This window comes from Tachypleus tridentatus, chromosome 7 (genome assembly GCF_004210375.1).
Source record: "Tachypleus tridentatus isolate NWPU-2018 chromosome 7, ASM421037v1, whole genome shotgun sequence".
In the NCBI taxonomy this organism is placed as follows: Eukaryota; Metazoa; Arthropoda; class Merostomata; order Xiphosura; family Limulidae; genus Tachypleus; species Tachypleus tridentatus.
Window position 1 is genome coordinate 80,614,352 of NC_134831.1, and position 21,030 is coordinate 80,635,381.

At 33.8% G+C, this 21,030-nt stretch overlaps 1 protein-coding gene across 5 annotated transcripts in view; it reads right to left on the reverse strand.

Annotated features, from left to right (window-relative positions):
* LOC143256058 (paired box protein Pax-5-like) overlaps positions 1–21,030 on the reverse strand; it is a 65,312-nt gene that overhangs the window by 13,492 nt on the left and 30,790 nt on the right. For all 5 annotated transcript variants that reach the window (XM_076512733.1, XM_076512732.1, XM_076512731.1 and 2 more), the window contains exons 3-7: positions 17,742–17,907; positions 11,787–11,984; positions 9,476–9,708; positions 3,229–3,305; positions 2,542–2,788 (exon numbers count right to left, since the gene is read on the reverse strand). In XM_076512733.1, coding sequence (XP_076368848.1) covers positions 2,542–2,788; positions 3,229–3,305; positions 9,476–9,708; positions 11,787–11,984; positions 17,742–17,907 — 921 coding nt within the window. The remainder of the gene's footprint in view (positions 1–2,541; positions 2,789–3,228; positions 3,306–9,475; positions 9,709–11,786; positions 11,985–17,741; positions 17,908–21,030) is intronic.

The following is a 21,030-nucleotide window of genomic DNA, read 5'->3' on the forward strand; positions in this document are numbered from 1 at the left end:
CTGTGTGTGTGTGTGTGTGTGTGTATTTACCAGAATAGGAATATTATTATTGTATGTATACGCTAATAGTATGATTTAAGAAACCAAAGAGTCAAAAACAGAAAGTATGTCTGAAAAGCCAAGGATATAGTATTAAAATTATTTACGTGGAGCAGATTTATTGTTTAAAGATGGAGAAGTTTAAAGTTTACACGAAATCTGTCTTGTTCTGAAGAGTTAGATCGAATCTTTTATCAGAATTTTTCTCGCTAGAAGCTTTAAAAACAAATACTGGTAAAATTTTCTGATATAGAAACATCTACTAAGTACTCTAACGTGTTATTTGACATTTCTTTCCCTATAATTTTGATAAAAACAACAATAAATACTGGTAAACCTGGTTCTTAGTTTCTTATTGTGTTAAAGTTTAACCAAGTTTTAATTTGTTTCATTGCAGTCATAGAGTGGTTAAATTAGATCCAAATACCTACGAAATTATAGAACTGTAGTCTCCCACTGCGCTTAATCTAGAGACATCCCAAGTTATAGTAACACAGAGTTCTTCTCTGTTTAAAATATAGACACACCCAAAATCTTTTACCTCAGTCTCTCATGTGCTAAAGTTAGGTATACACTCAGTTCTAGTATTGTAGTTTCTTATTGTGCGAAATCAGTACACACCTTTTATTACGGTTCCATAAAATTCTATGCATGAGATATCCATTTTATGTACGTATTCCACAGGCTTTCCAGATATCTCCAACATAAATAAAATATGAGAAAACACCAGCAGAACAGTAAACAAATGAGCTCCAAGGACAAAAAAAGGTAGATTTGTGAGAAATCCTATCCCTCGGTTGAATGAGATACAAATAGTTATAATGATTGAAAGGTACTAGTTGATGTTGAAAAACCAGTCTTACTGTCCTACTATTTCTACTTCTTGTGGTTGCACCTATCACCAATGATACCACAGAGATAATTCACTACAGCCATTATCGTAAGATATGCCCCTACATACAGTCATTAGCGAAAACCATTGACAGTCACAAAGCCCGCAATTTCGAACATATTTTTTTGTCAAGTTGTGTTCTCTGTTATTCAACATTAGTAAAAGTTTTTTCTTGCTTTTATTATTATTTATTGTTATTATTTCATTTTTTTATTTGTAAAATCCTAGCGGAAGAAGTTTCGATTTTCAGTTAAACGTCTCATTTGATTGTCGTTTCGCTTGCAATGAGGCGTAACAAAATTCTTGTTTCCTGCCTGTGTTTTCGGTTTGTAATAAAGATTTTCAACATTTTATGTGCACTTTAAAATGCAATGAAATGGAAAAAAAAATTGCTTATTTTTAAAAAAATATTAAACAGTACCTGTATCGAGTTGACTCGTTGTAACATTGGGAACTATCTGTAATCAAAACCCCTATTCATTGTAAAAGTAAATCGGATTTCTGCGTGGTTGACGAAGTGTTTAAATTAACGTAAGTGTCTTCTAAGAAAAAAAAAATTTGTACATATATTTGTTTTACTCATTGACTGGTATAACTGGGTTAACATTCTTTGCAAAATACTACTACTGCTAGATTACTGTATTTTTTTTAAACCGTTTTGACGTTTGAACTGCTGACTTGTAAATTGAAAGTTCTGCCTGTTGTATCATTTACTGTAAAACTTAACCAAATTAATTCGGTGAAATCAGTAACCTTGCATTAATCACAGGGATCAATTGCAATCTTGATGGTATTTTTGGTTAAATGTCTCTGTATTTGCTACGAGGACACTAGAACCAATATGTAATTTGGTTCATGAATAGTTTGTTAGGGTTTGTTTGCAATTTCGCGAAAAGCTATAGAAGAACTTGCGTTAGCCGTCTCTAATTTTGTAGTGAATGACTAGAGACAAGACAGATTCTCATCACCACCCACCGCCTACTTTTGGGTTACTCCTTTACTTTCGGCTGAAAACGCGAGCATATTTGGTGGGATTAGTTTAGACAAATGTTTTTTTTTAAAGATGACAAGGTTGGAATTTATCAGTAATTTTAGTTTGCAACCTCAAAACAACCAATGTCCATAAATAAGGAACAATTTGAATGTTTAATAATGCAGTCATGCACTAATGCTAATGCTAAAAATTATAAGAACAAAACCGAACTTTGTAGTACCATTTTTATTAGCAGTAAAGGAAAAAAAAATATAAAGATTTCAGTGCCATTAACCAGTCCGTGGACGTTTGTAATTTCCCTAAGGCATGCCTGTCATGCATCATTCATAATAAAGATATATATTACCAGTAACAGCAGGATTATTACATTCACCTAGTATATTTTTTACATACCGACATTGTATATCTTTTCGAAGTCTCTACATAATTTTATGCGACGATAAACGTCACACAATATGTTGTTTTCTGATTCATCATACTAAATATTCCTCATTTTCAAACATTAAACGTATTATTTTACTTAAATAGCCATGAATATGTAAAGATATAATTCATAATAATTGCTAGTAAATACTGTATAAAACTTCGTAAAAGTGAACAAAACAAAAACACTTACCTAGCGGTGGTGAGTAAATTGCCGTTGATTGAACTTGGGAATTTATGGAATGCATCGTACCATCGTACAGATGTAGACCCTCTGGTTTGAGATTATCGTTCCCTGGTGAAGAAACGACGGGAGAGTAAGGCTGTTCGGGAGGTGTCGGAAATTGTTGCAGGGAATATGGAGACCCGTTAAGGATGCCGGTAGGCAGGTCAGTCGTGATGGGTTTTAGATCATCTTGCTTGCCCCATTTGGGCCACATCTGGTGAAATAAAACAAGATGTTCGTGTAATATCACTTTTGGGTAACTATTTAGAACACATCGTTACAGCTGGAATGTGTCTGATCTATAAATAAGTATTATAATAAGTTAACAGTTAATTAATGTAATATTTTTAATACTACCATAGAGTTTAAAACAAACTGAACATGGAAATTATCCCTTAGTAAAATATTTCAATCATTGATCTAAAGTTTGATAAGTTCATAAATTACACGTTCTCGCATGCTGAAACCGATGTTTGAAGTAAAGTATTTTACCACTTAGAAATTGCTGTTATTTAGTCATACCGTTTCAAGTTTCCTTAGAAACATAAAAACGCAGCTACAGGAAACACAACACATTAGTTATAGCATACAACACGTAAAATATGGGCTGTACTGTAAAAAGAACAAGAAAATAAAACGCAAAATTTTGCTTACGTTGGTGTAAAGTTGATCTCCGTTGTATTGGGTTCGTTGTCTTTTGTACTCTTCCTGGATTGCATAATCAATATCAGCTGTAAAGAAAAAAACATTATACAATTTCGTGCTATAAAAACAGACAACGGTATACTTAATAAACGTCTTCCATGCACAACTAAAATGGTTTAGCAATAACAAGTTACTACCATGTTACGTACAGAATAGCGATACACTAATTGTAATGCTGTACATCATATGAACATGTAACCTTTGTTTCTTTGAAGTTAAGCACAAAGCTACATAACAATGTGCTATCTGTGCTCTGCCCACCACAGGTATCAAAACCCGCTTTCTAGTGTTATAAGTCCGCAGACATGCCACTGTGACGCTGAGTGGGGGCAAAGTGTAACGAAGACCTAGTTAGTTTCAGAAAACAAACAAATCATTTTCTTTTACTTTATGTCAAGAGCTCACACTGTTTATGCCACCCAAGTGGCTCACGTGTAAATATGCAGGCTCACATCGATAAAACTCTTCCATTTAAGGAAGAGTATGGATAGACCATTGTATAGTTTTGTATTTAACAATAAAAAAAATATTTATAGTATTTTGGTAATGACACAATTGGTTTTGGAATTAAATGCCCATTTAGCTGTAGATGTATTGTTGCTTAAAACCACATTTTTCATAAGTTTCGTGTAAAAATACTTCATTAAAAGAGGTAAGTTAAAAAGAACATATTATTCAAACTGGTGTATGTATATATATATATATATACTTGTAAAAGTCCATAAAAATTACATGTAATGGAGAATGTTGCATACTATACCAGATGTACTTCCGAAGGGTTCCTACTAAAAGTGTTTTTTTTTCAAGAATAAATAAAACCAAAATTAAGAGTAACAAATGTGTTTATTTCTTGCTTTTGAACCTCACATTCTATGCCGTGTTTTAGCCTACTGACTCCATAATTATTCTCGTGATTCATGGCATGCACACATTTTACTGACGTAGTACAAATTGCAACGTTAAGCGTTTCTTATTTGAAGTTATTCTTCAGTTTACTGACTGGCTGACAGACAACACACTACTGTATAGTGGTGCGAGAGGTTAAAACATGTGATTCCTCCAGTCTTTGGTCTATTTAAGGAAAGGAGCTACATACCATTTGTTGGGAACACATGGTAAACAAAAAAGGTTTATTATTGCAGGACGCTGTTATAATATACCATTTTATGTCACCTCAAAATAATAACGCATTTTAGGTTCTTAAAGAATAAATTTTGCTTTTACTTATGTATTAATATATACCAAACAGTTAGTAAATTTTATCCAAGAACATACTGTGTTTTTAAAGTAAAATTGAAAGGTTACGGAGGGTTTTTCTGCTATTTGAAAGAGTAAACATTCGCTCGCACGTAAAGCCAGGAAGCGTGCTGAGCACGTGGCAGGTGAGAAGCAGCTATATCAAGTACGTCGACGTAATAATAATAATCAACGTTTGACCTTCCGCCGAGTTTGTAACCATTTGTTCTAGGAATTAATACACTTAAACATTGTCGTTCAATAGAAGATCTCTCAAAACACTTCAACTATTATAAACAACTATAGAAGTATCCTAAATCTCAGCGTGGTTTACAACTGATAAGTTTTATTCTAATTTCTGATAGAAGTTATTTCAACACCTCGCAAATTAAATATTTTTAGGAATCATTATTAATAAAAGAAAATAAAAATAGAGCTATAGATTAAATATCTTATAACCCACATGTCAGTATCAAAGTATTTATTTATATACTGCAAATATAGATAAAGTTTTTAAATATGACATGTATTAAATTAGGAATTAATATGTTATAACACTTTCAGGGTACCAGCTTGTATGATAAACCAAACACGTTTAAGTTGAAATAGTAATCAACTTTCTAATAACACAATTAGGTGTGAGTGGTAAATTTATTTGTTTGTTGGTGTCAAGCACAAAGAAACACAAAGGGCCACATGTGGTGTGCCCACCAGCAGAATCGAATCTGGAGTTTTAGCATAATAAACCTTCAGACTTACCGCTTGGCCACTGAAGAACGTGGATGATAACAAATGATTCACGTATTGATAGACAATTGAAATAACAAGGAATATATATGACTGCATGTTTGAAGTTAAACACAAAAGTGCACAATGGGCTGTTTATCTGTGCTCTTCCGCCTATTACCAATACCAGATTTGTTGCGTTGTAAGTCCGTAGACATACCTTTGTGACACTAGGGGTTTTAGAATAGAGGTTTACAAATATATATGATAAAAACAACTTGAATCTTTATCAATATTTCAAGAAATTCCGAACGAAAACTAAGCCATCTGCTAAGTACATACCAAATCCAAAATTATCTCTTGTAAATCTAAGCAACAAAATAACGTCTCCATCAAGATCTTCAAAAATACATATGTTTCTTAGATTTAACACTTTTTTTCTGAATCCTCAAAAGGTAAGTAGAGACATTCAACAGCCAATTTGACTACGTTACAAAGAAATAAAATAGTATGTTTTTTTTTATGTTTGACGTCTAAAGAAGGAAAATGCCTTTATCTAAAAGTTAATTTATGGGTAAATACATGACGTGTAAGGAAACTACAACTCTTTTATATAACCAGGTAATGTTTTCTACACTGAAATTTCATAGCTGATACAAAAAGAAAAGATCTTCGAAAGAGCAGGTGTTAAAACCATAAATTTTCTTAAAACCAATAGCAGTTAAGACTCTTTAAAAGGTTTTGCTGTTTACTCAGGCTTTGTTTTGTGATTTAAAACACCTGCAGAGTGATTTTCACTTATTTTTATTTATGTTTTTTTTTTTTTTTTACTTTTCGCACAACTATACGAAGCTTAAAACCACGAGTGTGAACTAACAGATGGGATTAAACAATTGAGAACGCTCTACATCTTCCAGGACTTGACGCTTACTAAAGTAACGGATAATTAACCTACGCCCTCAAACAAGAAAAGATATAAGGATCATTATGAAATATCTCCCCTGATACTATCTTTAATAGTTGCATGTATCCGGTTATAGCAGGCCCGTACGCAGAAAGTTTGAAAAAAGGTGAAGGGGTCCTATTTTGTGAGATCAAAAGCCAACACATATCGTGTAAAGCATGCTAACGCTTCATCTGAGGGTAGCTGGTTCGAATTCCAGTCGCAACAAACATGCTCGCCCTTTCAGCCGTGGGGGCGTTATAAAGTTACGGTCACTCCCACTATTCATTGGTAAAAGAGTTTCCCAAGAGTTGGCGGTGGGTGGTGATGACTAGCTGCCTTCCCTCTAGTCTTATACTGCTAAATTAGGGACGGCTAGCGCAGATATCCCTCGAGTACCTTTACACGAAATTAAAAAAACAAACAAAAACAATGCTAACACTACGGAGACCTGAGGCCATACCTCTCTCCCCAGAAAAATATATTAAAAATATATACCGTAAAATTAATCTAGAATCAATTTTGCACGAAACATTTGCAAGTTTGCGGTTATTCGCATAAAATCCAAAAGTATCCAAAACATTAAATACCACAAGCAGTAGTACTATAACTGTATAAACATAATTCTTTATATCATCAAAAGAGGGACACGGTCAAACCCCTCGTGCGTTCGTGTATATAAAGAAGTGGTTGACCTTTATATACACTATTAAGGTATATAAGTAATATATACACTGAGATATATTATGCTGTAGATAGAATGTTACTTGCATCATAAAGAAGTGATGCGAGTAAGCAATGCACAGATTTAGAAACAACTTAACAGCAAACATATAGTGAATGAGCTCCTACAGAACTATAATTTTATTAAGACTGTGTGTGTTTTTCTTACAACAAAGCCACATTGAGCTATCTTTTTAGTCCACCGAGGGGAATCGAACCTGATTTTAGCGTTGTAAATCCGTAGACTTACTGCTGTACCAGTGGGGAACATATTAGCGTGGATAGCACACAAATAGAATGTTTTAACTCGTGTTTTAATTTGTGTTTTTCGCCATTGCTTATACCACTTTCTTGAATGGATTAATCTTGTATTTTGAAATAAGACTTTACGATTTTTTTTTGCTCTTTCCACCAGGGGTATGGAAATCTGGTTTCTAGCATTGCAAGTCTGCAGAAACAATTAAAATGAAAAACACATCAAATTTATTTTTTCACATCAATAACCGTCCATTAAAAGACTGAAAGATAAAAAAAAATGAAATATTTTGGGTAATCAAGAAAATGAAAATTCTAATAATTCTTGCGCACATTTTAATTGTAAAAAATAAGCAAATAAATAACGGAATTCGGAAAAGTAACTTGTTGCACGTCGCCATTTTGTATAAGTAAAGATATATATTTGTAAACAATCAATGATGGCGAGATAACCCACTTGTAGATAAAAAATAGATATGTACAAACGGCTGGTTTGGGTTGAGAAAATTTTTATGTAGAGGAGCGAACAACGTTTCGACCTTCTTCTGACAATGACCCAAGAAGGAGTTTTTACATATATATATTTCCAAATATGCTGCGTGTTTGTATATCAAATATTAGTTCAAGCGAGACAACACAAAATTTAATAATTATACGGGTATCGATTCCAAAGTGCTGGTTGAACCTTGATTCGCTATATATTACTTTGCTCCACATTGCTTCTGTCTAGTCTGTATGCTTTCTGGCCCATTTGAGCTCCTTCTTCCCTCAACCGAACGATGCGAACGGAGTGATCTCTGAATCTTCCTACCATACCTGTTTAATAACGATGGAGGACAATCGACATGCTTTTCAGAATAAAATCGTCAGCTGTTGTGGAAGATTTCTTCCTACTCTTTCTCTTCCACCGCTCTACACAGCCAGGCCAGTCTCTCTGTATGACCGCATCCAGCAACTCCCAACAGGCTGGTCAAATTTAATTCATCTATCAATTACCTTGATGAAAGTCCCTCTTTGTCCAAAGCCTTTGATCACGATAGCATCAGATGAAAGTTGTAGTCATAGGGTTCTGAATTGACCCTCAGTAAGAACCTCTATTTATAAAGCTTATAAAGCTGCCCATGTAACAGTTAGACAATTCTGCATGATACAAGAAATACATCTGCACCTACGTGGAAAAACAAATGATGATTTCGAAGAAAAGCGTGAGAAAAAAAAAAAAGGGTTATGCAATAACTTTGTCCATCACTCTATGTTCTGAGAACACTAAACACAGTTTTAAATGACCTAATCTAAAACAATTCAAGATCTGTATTCTCAAGTCGAAACCTCACAGACTTGTGTTCAGATTGCATTATCATTCAACTACAATATAATGATTTACATCTCTACGAGCTTATGAGTAGGTCTCATGCATTGATTCCCGAAGCTTGTAGATCATACAACCAACCTTATGCTAATTATATGTCCTTTTATCAGTGGTTGCTCGTCTGTCAGTTTTCGTCGGTTAAAATATATGTTCGCTTCGCCATTAAAGATTTTTTTTTTTTTTGCAAGCACCCATGCAAGACTTATATTCTAAGAGAGCCTGAGTACCAGTGTGTAATTCTATTGTCGTTTACGATACCCATTGCAGTTTTTTGCAAAGCGTAGGGAATACGAGCCATTGGTATAAACCTTGGAATTTATTTTACTTGACTTCTTTGTTTTCGGTAGCAAAATGATATAAAAAAAAACTTTAATGACAGGAGTATTTTTGTAGGATAAAAATATCAGAGTAGTAGACTGAAATAGACAACAGCGTATTACTTTTACAGAAAACAGACACTGCTAATTTCCCACACTTATTTCAAGTAGGTTGGTTCTTAAAACGGGAAATACAGAAACGGTTATTCATACACATTTATTCTAAGTGGGTGGTAAAGTGGCTTTGTATTTTGTTAATACTGCAAGCTTTATCTATCTGGTTCTTTTAAAAACAGCAAATTAGTGGCACACATTAGTAAGAACAGGTAGCAAAAAAAAAAAAAAAAATCACACACAATGAAAAAGCCTACTTTTCAAAACGAATGAATCTCGAAATATTTACATTATGAAATGTCACTTAATTTCAAAATGTAGATATACAGAGCGACATGTTAGTGTAAGAAATAAAAAACAGTGTAAAGAGTCTGTGTCGGTACAACTTATCTTCAGACACTTAGTAAATAACATCAAGTTTCAGCATGAAAATATTTCAACAAATGGATCAATTATTTATTTTAGTAATAAATAAGATCAAAACTAATATGATTAAATCAAACTAAAATTCACCTTCACTAATGTCGTCGCGTTTTCTCTTGTTAATGTTTCCACTGGGCTCTGAACTAGCTATTCCCAGAATTCCATTGATGGAATATGACGGTCGATGTTCTTGAGACGGAGCGCCAGCGTGAGAGATCACTGAAGCAGTGTTGGGTGGACTCTGACTGGCTGGGCTTTCTCTGTTTCCATGTAGAGACTCGGCATGATGTTTAGCTTTCTCCGCTAATTTGTTCCGTACAATTCTGAAACAGACGAAGGTTTGATAAAACGCATGTAACTGCTATAAGAAAGGAGTGACGGACATTTGGGTTAAATGTTGAGTTACTGAGAAACTATGGGTTCACTGGTGAATCGCTGTAAAGTGTATGTGTTATCGAAGTTTGAAATGTTATTAAAGTAGTCAACTCAATGCCTTATCGCTAACAAGGAACACAAACTGAGGAAACGAGGTATTATACATTCCTTTTCGAAAACTGCTCGTTAAAGTGAGAGCACACTGATATTTATCACGCATAGAATCAAATTAAACCATCGAACAACACCTGTTTTGGCAACACATATTTGAGTTTGTTCTTCAGATATACCTTGGAATTTTTATACTGTTGAATATTATGAGAATCATTACTGACGTATTTGAATCGATTCTTTAATGGTAAATGAACTTTAGAGAAATTACAAGTTTATAGGCAATTAAATCCGGTATGTTATATTATCTAAGAATTGTGATTTTTTATTCATGTGTATGAAATCATGAAGTTTTTCAACATGTGTTTGTTTACTTTTAAATCTACTACTTAGAGAAAATAATTGTGGATTACAGTGTTGTTAATGTAAAATATGAACTCAGTTTAAATGTAGGGTAATAATTATGTTATAATATTTACCATAACACGCGTGTAATATACTAAAACCATAGGAAATCCTCAATAGCCACGGCACATGAAATTCTTTTAAGCAGAATCAGAGAAAAATTAATCTATGAGATCTATTTCCCCCTTTATTATTTATTTGTAGCTATATTTTAGTGCGCCAGCAATACCACGCGTGGAGTGCGCGCACATATGATTTGGTTTCATTACTCATCAGGACCTTTACCAACCTATCATCAAATTGAAATTCTTTTAGCGAAGACTAGAGTAAATTAATATATGAAACCTTGGGCTTGGTCAAATACGTCAATAGAAAGGATTTGACTTCCTCAGTCCGACTAAAAATTGTCATTAGATCTCAAATAGGTCAAGAAACGACAGAGCTACAAGATAAAAGTTAGTACTTGAGAATTTGTTTCTTTGTTTCTCTTATAGTAAAGCCTCATCAAGCTATCTGCTGTGTCCGCTGCGGAGAATCGAACTACTGATTTTAGCGTTGTAAATCCAAAGACTTACTGCTGTTCCAGCGGGGGCGTTGTACTTGAGAAAATCTCAGAGCCATTCTGTGAGTCGCTCTACCGTGTCAAATTAGTTGCTTTATTCTCCAGAGTTCTGTAACAGCATAGCAAGTTTCACTTGGAGCGCTTTACACAGCTGTTTACTGAAAGAAGTGGATTATGCACTAAGAACATTGCCAAAGAAGTTAATACTGGATTCTCTTCAACAAACAACGTCTATATCACATTTATGGTTGATTCCCTCTTTTCGTTGAGAAGCTCATTCGGAGTTGATGACCTCCGAATACTTCTATCACTAGTTGTTTATAACTCGGTTTCATTGGTATTTTCAAAATTAGTCAGTCAGCGCGATAATAATTTAACTCAGTGAATTTGTCATTGCAAAAGCACGTGTATAAGAGTCACAAAAATTCTTAATTGATTTAATAGCTGGACTACGACTGGACAACTTAAATTATAGCAAATCACATGACAACCGTTAAAAATACAAATACTGGAACATTTTAAAACTTCCGGCAATAAAATCAGTGTAATGAATAAAACTGGATAAATAAATGTATTTTTAATAATCTAATAAAGCCCTTCTAAGATACTTCTTTTACTGTTCAAAAGGCTATTATTAAAAAGTCACACTATCTTGTTTAAAATTTGTATGTCTGATAAGCGTTATTAAATTCACGTAAGTTTCAGATAAATAATAAAATCCGAATACGTCTATGAATAATAGTATAGAAACCTGGTGTAATGATCTATTCACCTAGCTGCACATTTTCAGCTTTGTATTTCACACTACGCCCGTTTTAACGTTTTCACAGAAATAATAATTGAGCAACAGCCAATAGCCCAAACAAAGCTCAGGTTCCGAGAAAGCTGGGAACGAAGAAGACATGTTAATTTGTCTAAAAAATAAAAAGGAAGACACTGAACACTTACCTGTTGATAGAACTGACACTAGGGATGCTATCTTGATCACATATCGCATCTGCTAAAAGTCTGTCCCGGATCTCCCACGCAAACATCGTAGGATTGTGTTTTTTATAGGATGCAATGGACTCTACCACCCGTGGTGTTGCCACCTTAGGTTTGCTACCTCCAATGACTCCAGGCTTAATGGACCCTGTTTCATAATATCTAAAAAGTACAAATAGAACTGAAACAAGCATTATAAAATATCTCCACTAATATGTAATAGATACGTTTTCGAGTAAACTGAATTGTCCAAAATGGTCTTTTACCAATAACATTCTATTTATATGTTTTGCCTTGTTATTATTTATAAAACAAAATTACACAATGAACTCCCTATGTCCTGTCTACGAAGAAAAATCGAACTCCGAATTTTTGTATTGCAAATTTATAAACATACAGTTGTCCCACTGGTGGACATGTACGTCCTCCTGACTAAAATCGTTTGAAGAGCATATAAAATTACGAAACTGAAACGTCAGCCTCAACTATTTGATTTCTATTTAATTTTTCCTCAAACATTCATGGAAACTCAATAATTACTTGCATAACTCATGTCAAATCGTATTATATGTTTTTATACGATGTTTTAAACGTATATATATATAAATTAAATAAGGAAAGCTGGAAATCTTAAGATAACTATTACTTTTAAGAAATATTGCACAGTATTATCCTTTTTTAGGATAACATAAATCATGATGGTTGTTAAGAACCAACCAACTATGATATTTTATATCAGTTCTGAAATATTCACGGAATTTCAAGCAATTGATTCCTAACCAATTGTTATCATTTTTTCACTTAATATTCCCAATCTATTACACAAATAATTAAGATCGCGAAGTATTTGTATAACTGGAATAAAAAAACAAAACAAATTACAAGTTAATGTTTGCAAGCAGAGCAGTTTTGATAAATAAAAAGTTGCTTTCCTGTTTGTCAAAACAAACGGAATAAAAAAATACTTTCCGAAACCTATTGAAATAGAGCAGGTTTAAAACGATGCCAACACGTAACGTACGTCTACATTTATCAATATAACTCCTTTTTCTATGTAACGGATGCAAAGTTTTAACAATTTTAGCTGGACAGACAGTATTGTATACAGAGATAACAGACAACACTTATTCAGTTTCCATTTAGGAAACTATAAACAATTAATTTTCTTGCTGATTTCCTGTCGGTAGAAGACGACAAATGTTCTCTTCACATAATAACATCTTTTTCTACATATACATTGTCATAGTAGAGACTAATCTTTCAGTTTCATGGCATTGATAACACTAACGATTTACAATTTGTACCTGATCAACACCGTAAGCGAGGCCTGGAGAAAGACCTCTAAGGTTCTTCAATTAGCAACTGGATGGAACGTAAATGGTTAGCAACAATTGTTACCACAAGAACTTTGACTAGCCCTCTTAAACCAAACAATGCAATTGACTCTTAGTTTATGAGGTCTGGCATGACCTAGTGCGTTAAGGCGTGCGCTTCGTAATCTGAGGGTCGCGGGTTCGCGTCCGAGTCGCGCCAAACATGCTCGCCCTCCCAGCCGTGGGGGCGTTATAAAGTGAAGGTCAATCCCACTATTCGTTGGTAAAAGAGTAGCCCAAGAGTTGGCGGTAGGTGGTGATGACTAGCTGCCTTTCCTCTAGTCTTACACTTCTAAATTAGGGACGGCTAGCACAGATAGCCCTCGAGTAGCTTTGTGCGAATTTCAAAAACAAACAAACTTACTTTATGATTCAACTACAAATGAAAATGTAAAGCATGTGGCATCTCGTCTCGAACCTTGGAGCGTTCGATATGCACTTCGCCTGGTTCAAAATAATGATAAAAAATGCGTTTTTGTTAAATGTCTTCCAAGTTTTGAAAATTTCAAAACTTAAAGAAATAATAGCAACTGAAAAAATATGCAAATATCCAGTGCGATTTTCGTCAACTACACAGGAGTGTGATGACTTTATTATCTTACAACTTTTACATGTTCTCCAGTAATTCCTCCACGCTGAATTCAAAAATGATATAATTTTTCTCCATCATGTACGGATTTTTTACAAACGGAATATATACTTCTACTTAACTAAATCATTATAATTGAAATTGGATCACATTTTGTTAGTTTAAAATAATGACAACCGCCAGCTATAGATCTCTTTAGAGCAATCGCGACGTAAAACTCCACTTGTAGATTTTAGAACCTACAAGGAACCCGCCCCTAGTATATTAACAGTTTACAGGCCGCATGACTTGTCAGTTTTAGATAACGTTTGTTTGTGCATACACTTTTACATTATTTTTTCTTTACGATATTATTTATTATATTCGTCTACAAAATGGCAAAGGGTTGTGTAAATGACCCAAACGTATTTAGTTATATTTGTGATACATTTGTTGTAAATTAAATCTACGTAATTTTCTCTATTTTCTTCCCGATTTGTAAAAGGTTCTTACGTGAAAGAAGAAAATGAAAATTATTTTAAAAATCTACGTAGTTGAGTTATAGAAAATCTGTTATTAAAACCAAACCAATTTTTATGAAGTTTAAATTTCCAGGCTTAGATTATAAGCCTTTCAACAAAAATGGGTAAATCTCTGTAAAAAACAGAAGGAAAACACCCGACGAACATGAAGTTAAGGTTTACCACATAGTTTCAATAGAGTAAGACTGCTGAGGGTTCAAAACCAAACATACTCTCTCTTTCAGCTGTGGGAACGTTATAATGTGACAGTCATAACTATTATTCGTTGGTAAAAGAGTAGCTCAAACACTGGCGGTGGGTAGTGTTGATTAGACGCCTTCCCTCTAGCGTGTCATTGCTAAATTAGATATGGTTGGCGGAGATAGCTGTCCAGTAGTTTTAGCAGTGATAGACACCACCTACAGCGAACTCTTATGATTGACAGGCATTATACAACACTTTCACGCCTTAATAGACGAACGTACTTGGTGGCGGGGATTCAAACCCGCAGATAATGAGTCGAGCGTTCTAACCACCATTCCATGTCACCCTCGTAAAATATGCGTACATTATATAATCTGATACTCACACTATGTCATTATATCTATCAACCAATAATTATTAACATTAACAGAGTATGGTGAAATCGTCAAATTAAAATTATAGAACTGGTAATAACGTACATTTCCATCATGTACGCAAAATTCATGAAGGAACCGCAGAGTAATACGTGCATAATAATGTTTAAGACAAAATAATTTTTTTTTATAAATCACATACAAGCAAGTTGTCAACACCTAGACCAAGTTTTACAAAAAACTGTTTTAATTGGTGGAGAACAAGCACACCCTTAAATAATCATTGGTTATCCAGCTGCGAGAAAGACCAGAGTCAGTTTTTTCTGGAAGAAGTATTGTGGTTAGCAGTTTACGGTATCTAAATTGCATGTAATGGTTCTATGAATAATGCGAAGTCTTTGTAATATACACGTGAGTAAAACTTTGCTTCTCAGATTAAATCCATACAGTATTGGATGACAACCATTCATTCACCACACATTTCAGACCAATTTTTTATACCATACTTAATCTTATAAGCACCCCAGTGGCACAAAAGTGTGTCTGAGGATTTAAACTGCTAGAAATCTGGTTTTGATACACGCAGTAGGCAGAGCACAGAAAACCTTTTGTGCTTAATAAGAAAGAACCATTCTTAATCTGCTGTCTTTGTATTTTGTTTGCTTTTTGAATTACGCGCAAAGCTATACGAAATCTAACTATGCTAGCCTTCCCTAATTTAGCAGTGTAAGGCTAAAGGGAAGGCGGCTAGTCATCACCATTCACTCTTTAATCAACGAAAAGTGGGATTGACCGTAACATTATAATGATCCCACGGCTGAGAGGGCGAGCATGTTTAGTGTGACGGAGATTCGAACCCGCGACCATTTCTATTTTGAAGCTCAAAGTATCTCAAGAAAGTAGCACGTTTCAAGCATTCTCATCAAAAATAACGATGAACTAAAATTAACTTTACATGAACTACCATATGCTATACTATCCTTATTTTTCTTAATTTAAAGAATGTGTGACATGCATTAAAATATCTATGGAAATGCATGTAGATAATATATTTTCACTCCCCAGACGAAAACAAAATTATTGTTTTCAAGTAAGTTACTAAAAAAACAACTTAAATTTGAAGAAGGGATTTTTTTAAGTATTTGAAGAGAGGCGAGATGAAAGAGTTTTGACGTAAAAATCAAGTTTGAAAATCATACTCCAGAACTCTAAATAACTTTAATTTATTGTGTCTGAGTGCTTCTGACGATCATGTACTTTAGAGCAGAGTTCAACATATGTACGCTTTTATTTTATTTATTTGTCAAGAAAATGTGGGTAGCTAGGTTGTAACTTCGTTCATCAGCTGGTTATGATGCAGTTTGAAAGATAGTGGATTCATATAAGTTCGTTCTGAATGAATTATTTCGTTGTTTGCAGTACAGAGTGAAGACTATCACGTTCGGATAAACCCCTTGTACTAACATTATTTCATTATGGCATATATCATAAACAGCAATCTACGTGTCCTGTATTATACATGGGATCCAAAATTATTTTTGCTATTTTAAAATTTAATAATTAAACAACTAAAGAAATACAACCACACAGATTTCGACATCTTGCAACCTAACACAAACAATTTTTATTGCCATATTTTTGTTCTTGTTTTTCACTCTTGTAAGCAGGTTTACTTCGTAAAATAGCAACTGTGCAAGTAAAGGTGCAATGCAATTAATTGGTTGAAGTGGGTCAATTCCGTGGCCTCCCCGTTTGCCATACGCAACTTCAGTAAACTTTGTAATTTAAGGATATGTTAAGGCATATTGCACATCTATAGCAATCATCATGTAGCCAAACACCAGAATAACGGATGTCATCGCCACTGTAACTGAACATGGAACCTAAATTGCTTATCAGTTGGACACGCTGATAGCCACTAAAGATGCACACGTAAAAGTCAGGTGACATGTCAATAAAAACTTGTTTAGATTGGCTACAAGTTGTTGAAAACTGTACAAGTATATTTCTTTAGTTAGTTAATTATTAAATTTTAAAATATGAAAGACAATTTTGGACTACTCTGTACAATAGTTTTCCTTTATTATACATATCTAATTAGACTCCCAATATGTAGACAACAATTAAACTTTAACCATCTCATATTCCTCTTGTTAATGTGAAAAATATCTGTGGTACGCTTAAGAAAACGTGAAAATATTTGAACATTTCCAGAGGAAGGGCAGTAAAATAGTTAGTACGATTTTTGTTGGAAATGTACAATGAATGCTTTCGGTTTAACTAAAGCATTCTGAGCTAAGATTATTGAGGATTATATTAGCGTTTATAATTAGCTCAAAACTGTTGTAAACAATCAGCGTAGGATGAATAGTGTATGTTTTGGTATCAATTTTTCTTTAAAGTGAATAAATTACAGATGTATAATATATGATAATAACCAACATTTGTGAATACATTTCATAGATATCACATGAAAAGTACGTTTAATGTTTCAATCAATGTTACATTTAGATATAGAATGTTAACTATTTTTTTAAATTCCTGAAAATTGTTTCGATAGATTTGACAAGTTAATTTCTCTCTAAAGTTATTCCTGTAACTAGTTAAACAGTAGTTCTAAACATGATACTATAGTATAATTTTCTTGGAAACAATGACATTGTTTCATTGTTTAAAAGCCTAGGTACTTGTTTGATTCTTGTAGCTCTGTTTGATTCTTGAAATAAACTGTTCTTTATTGTTTTAGGTAAAGGGATTTATTGAAACGAATATATATGTTAGATCTCACGGTTTCTTTATAATAACACAATCGTGCAAAAGTAACAAAAACACACTGACTTGTATTTATTGTGAACTGAATACGCTATATTTGAACTTACCTTCCTAAGATTTTGGAGACACAACCATGTGATACCCTTAGTTGTCTGCTAATATCACAAGGGCGGACACCCTGATGGGCCATTTCGACAATTCTCTGTCTTACCATATCTGGTAAAGGACGCCCATTCACAAACATCCCACCTAACTGATTAACTCCTCCATGACCTGTTAAAAAAAGAACAAAATTTCATTTATGAAAGTTAAAATACCTGTATTTTGTAAATGAGTTAAGAAGTAGTTATTCAGAGATAAGGTCAAACTCGACTGCTTATACTGAAGTTTATGAAACGATAAAACAAAATATGTCTTATTCTCATTTTTGGAATTATTTAATTAATTAATATCTCAAATAATTGATACGTCTTATTAATAATCATCGCAGTTGTGATTATCCAGATAATACTTCTGAAGCCTTTTCTTACAATTTAAGGTTTTATTTTAAAAAATAACAGTTTCTCCGACTTAGTTTCCTAATTTTTCAGTAAGACTTAGTCTTATAAAATAAAGGTATGTCTTAGTAAAATCTATATATGGCATTATGGTAGCTATTCTAACGTTACCTTAAGTTTTACGTAAAAACTGCCGATATATGTGTGCTAAATACAATCATATTTACGGTGGTACTTATAGTAGGAATGGTGCGGACACACAATACATGTAATGCAGAGTATTTGCCCACAAACACCTTTAACAACCAAATAATAAATGTTTAACCAGATACAAAATTACAATACATAGAACTGTTGAGAAAGTCAGTAGAGCAGATATTTAAAAAAGTTACAAATTTCTCAATCTCACTGACCGATTGACATTGCTGGACGCTTCTTGTTATGTAACAAACAGACTTACCATAGTTATAAATACACCAAATAGAACAGTAGTACTAGGACCACGTGCTAGTGCTAACGTGAAGTCGTTAATTCGATTAATTATCTAAGGTATCAGACCTTAGTGTATGCACACAACCAAAACTCACATTACATCACCCGAATGGCATTTCACACTATAGAGTGTAACATCATACTTGCATACTACAACATATATATACAAAATAAGTGAAGAGAATGCTCTCAAACACACATATATAATTAGTTGCACATACCACAGCATACCCATCCTGCTGATATACGTGCAGGATCTCAACATAAGTGAATGAATGATGTATAAGATCATATCACCTTGTATAAAAAAAAGTGCATTAACAACTAAGAAACGATTAAGGAAACAAGGTAGGAATTAGCATGATATAACAAAACTTTCTCTGTAGAATTTCACAGATATTTCTTCTACTTTTGTATATACATTAATGAATCAATGGGGCTCTTGACTCTTAATCTGATGGTTATGGGTTCAAATCCCTTTCACACCAAACTTGCTTCCCTTTTCAGCCGTAAGATTGTTATAATGTGAGAGTCAATCCCACTATTCGTTGGTAAAAAAGTAGCCCAAGAGTTGGCGGTGGGTGGTGAAGACTAGCTGCCTTTCTTATAGCCTTACACTCCTTAATCAGAGACGGCTAGCGCAGATAGCCCTTGTCTAGCTTTACGCGAAGTTCAAAGAAACAAACGAATGAATGATGTAGATACACCGAAACATTTAGGATTTTTATCTTTGTATTGTATTTTAATCCAACTAGTGTATGAAATCTTATTGCATTCTCATACAATTGGAAAAGGAGTGACAAAGAGAAAAAAACATACCAGTTATGGGCCCACACGAATTGTCTGTAGACTGCAACTGATATGAGCATATGATATAAAATATAAGATAAGACAGTACAAAAAGGTAAACACACAAATATAATATGAACAAATATAATATGAACAAATATAAATATAAACATGTTCATATATTTACGTACACACACTCGCACACTTACACACATATAGATATTATTTAAAAACTTGTGGACTATAAGTTAGAACTACGGGATATTGACTCTCCCTTACACTGAGGTTAGATCATTATTAAACAGATAAATAATTATACATTCAAAACTTATTTATGTGCAGAATAGACAAAGTTAGATTAACTTTATTAACATACCTAAAGACGTGTGTAGTTTGAGAGCTAGTCATCTTCGTTAGGACCTATATCTTGTGAAAGGATTCACCTTACTACTTTAGCTACTAATAAGCTGACAGAATTGAGGAAAGTGAAAGTACTGTATATATAAAGGGACTAAAGACATGGAAAAGCGTTCTTTTTAAATAACCACCTTTAAATAAATTTAATAAATGGTATTATGTAAGCTGCATATTTGCCTTTCCATTTTGGCATGCACACGTTCTACTTAGTTATACCTAAATAACATTCCGGTATGCTAAGGTTATGTCTGTATGAAGTTGTGAGGCCCATGACAAAATAAATTACGTTGCGGCTTGAAAAAACTCGCTTTGCCACCAGTGGTGCAGTGGTTCGCTTGTTTTTGAAATTCACACAAATCGACATGAGGGCTGTCTGCGCTAGCGGTCCGTAATTTAAAAGTGTAAGACTAGAGGGAAAGCAGCTAGTCATCACCACCCACCGCCAACTGTTGGGCTACTCTTTTACCAATGACTAGTGGGATTGAGTATAACATTATAAATACCTCCACGGTTGAAAGGACGAACATGTTTGGTGTGATGGGGATTCAAATCCACGACCCTTGGATTACGAATCTAGCCCCCCAACCTTCTGGCTATGTCGGATCCAGCGTACAGTGGACGTCTGTGAGAGACTGGTGAGGTAGGACGTAGAAAAACATCTAGGATTAATCAAAACTCCTGAAAAATGTTAAGGCAGAATATACACTGAGTGTTTCACGGGTAAATGTTCCATTACATGGAACGGGAATAAACTGCAAATGTTGTAGGAATACGTATCATAACTACCAATCCCTACAGCTCAAGTTTGAAGACAAAAGGGGAGTTAAGGGCACATTTGATTTCATGTCAAGCATGATGTCTTCGGAGGATAAATTTGTCTTTTTATTTTACTTAAAACTGTTTAGTTTCTTCTTCATTTGTTTAGTTTATTATTGCGCGTTTGTTTAGTAAGTTTGATTTGTGTTTTTATTAGTTCTAATTGGTGGTAGAATTACTGTTTATTATCTTATTAGTCAGTTTTAAGTGTTTTTTGTTTTATTTATTAGTTGGTTTTATGACGCTATTGTTGAAATATGAATATTATAACTTGTGAAATATGACACGAATGACGATATTTAACTATTGACCTGTTCTCATAAATTATGTGAAGATAACTTACATTTAGTAACACCTGTTGATATATTACTGACAAGTTAGTATA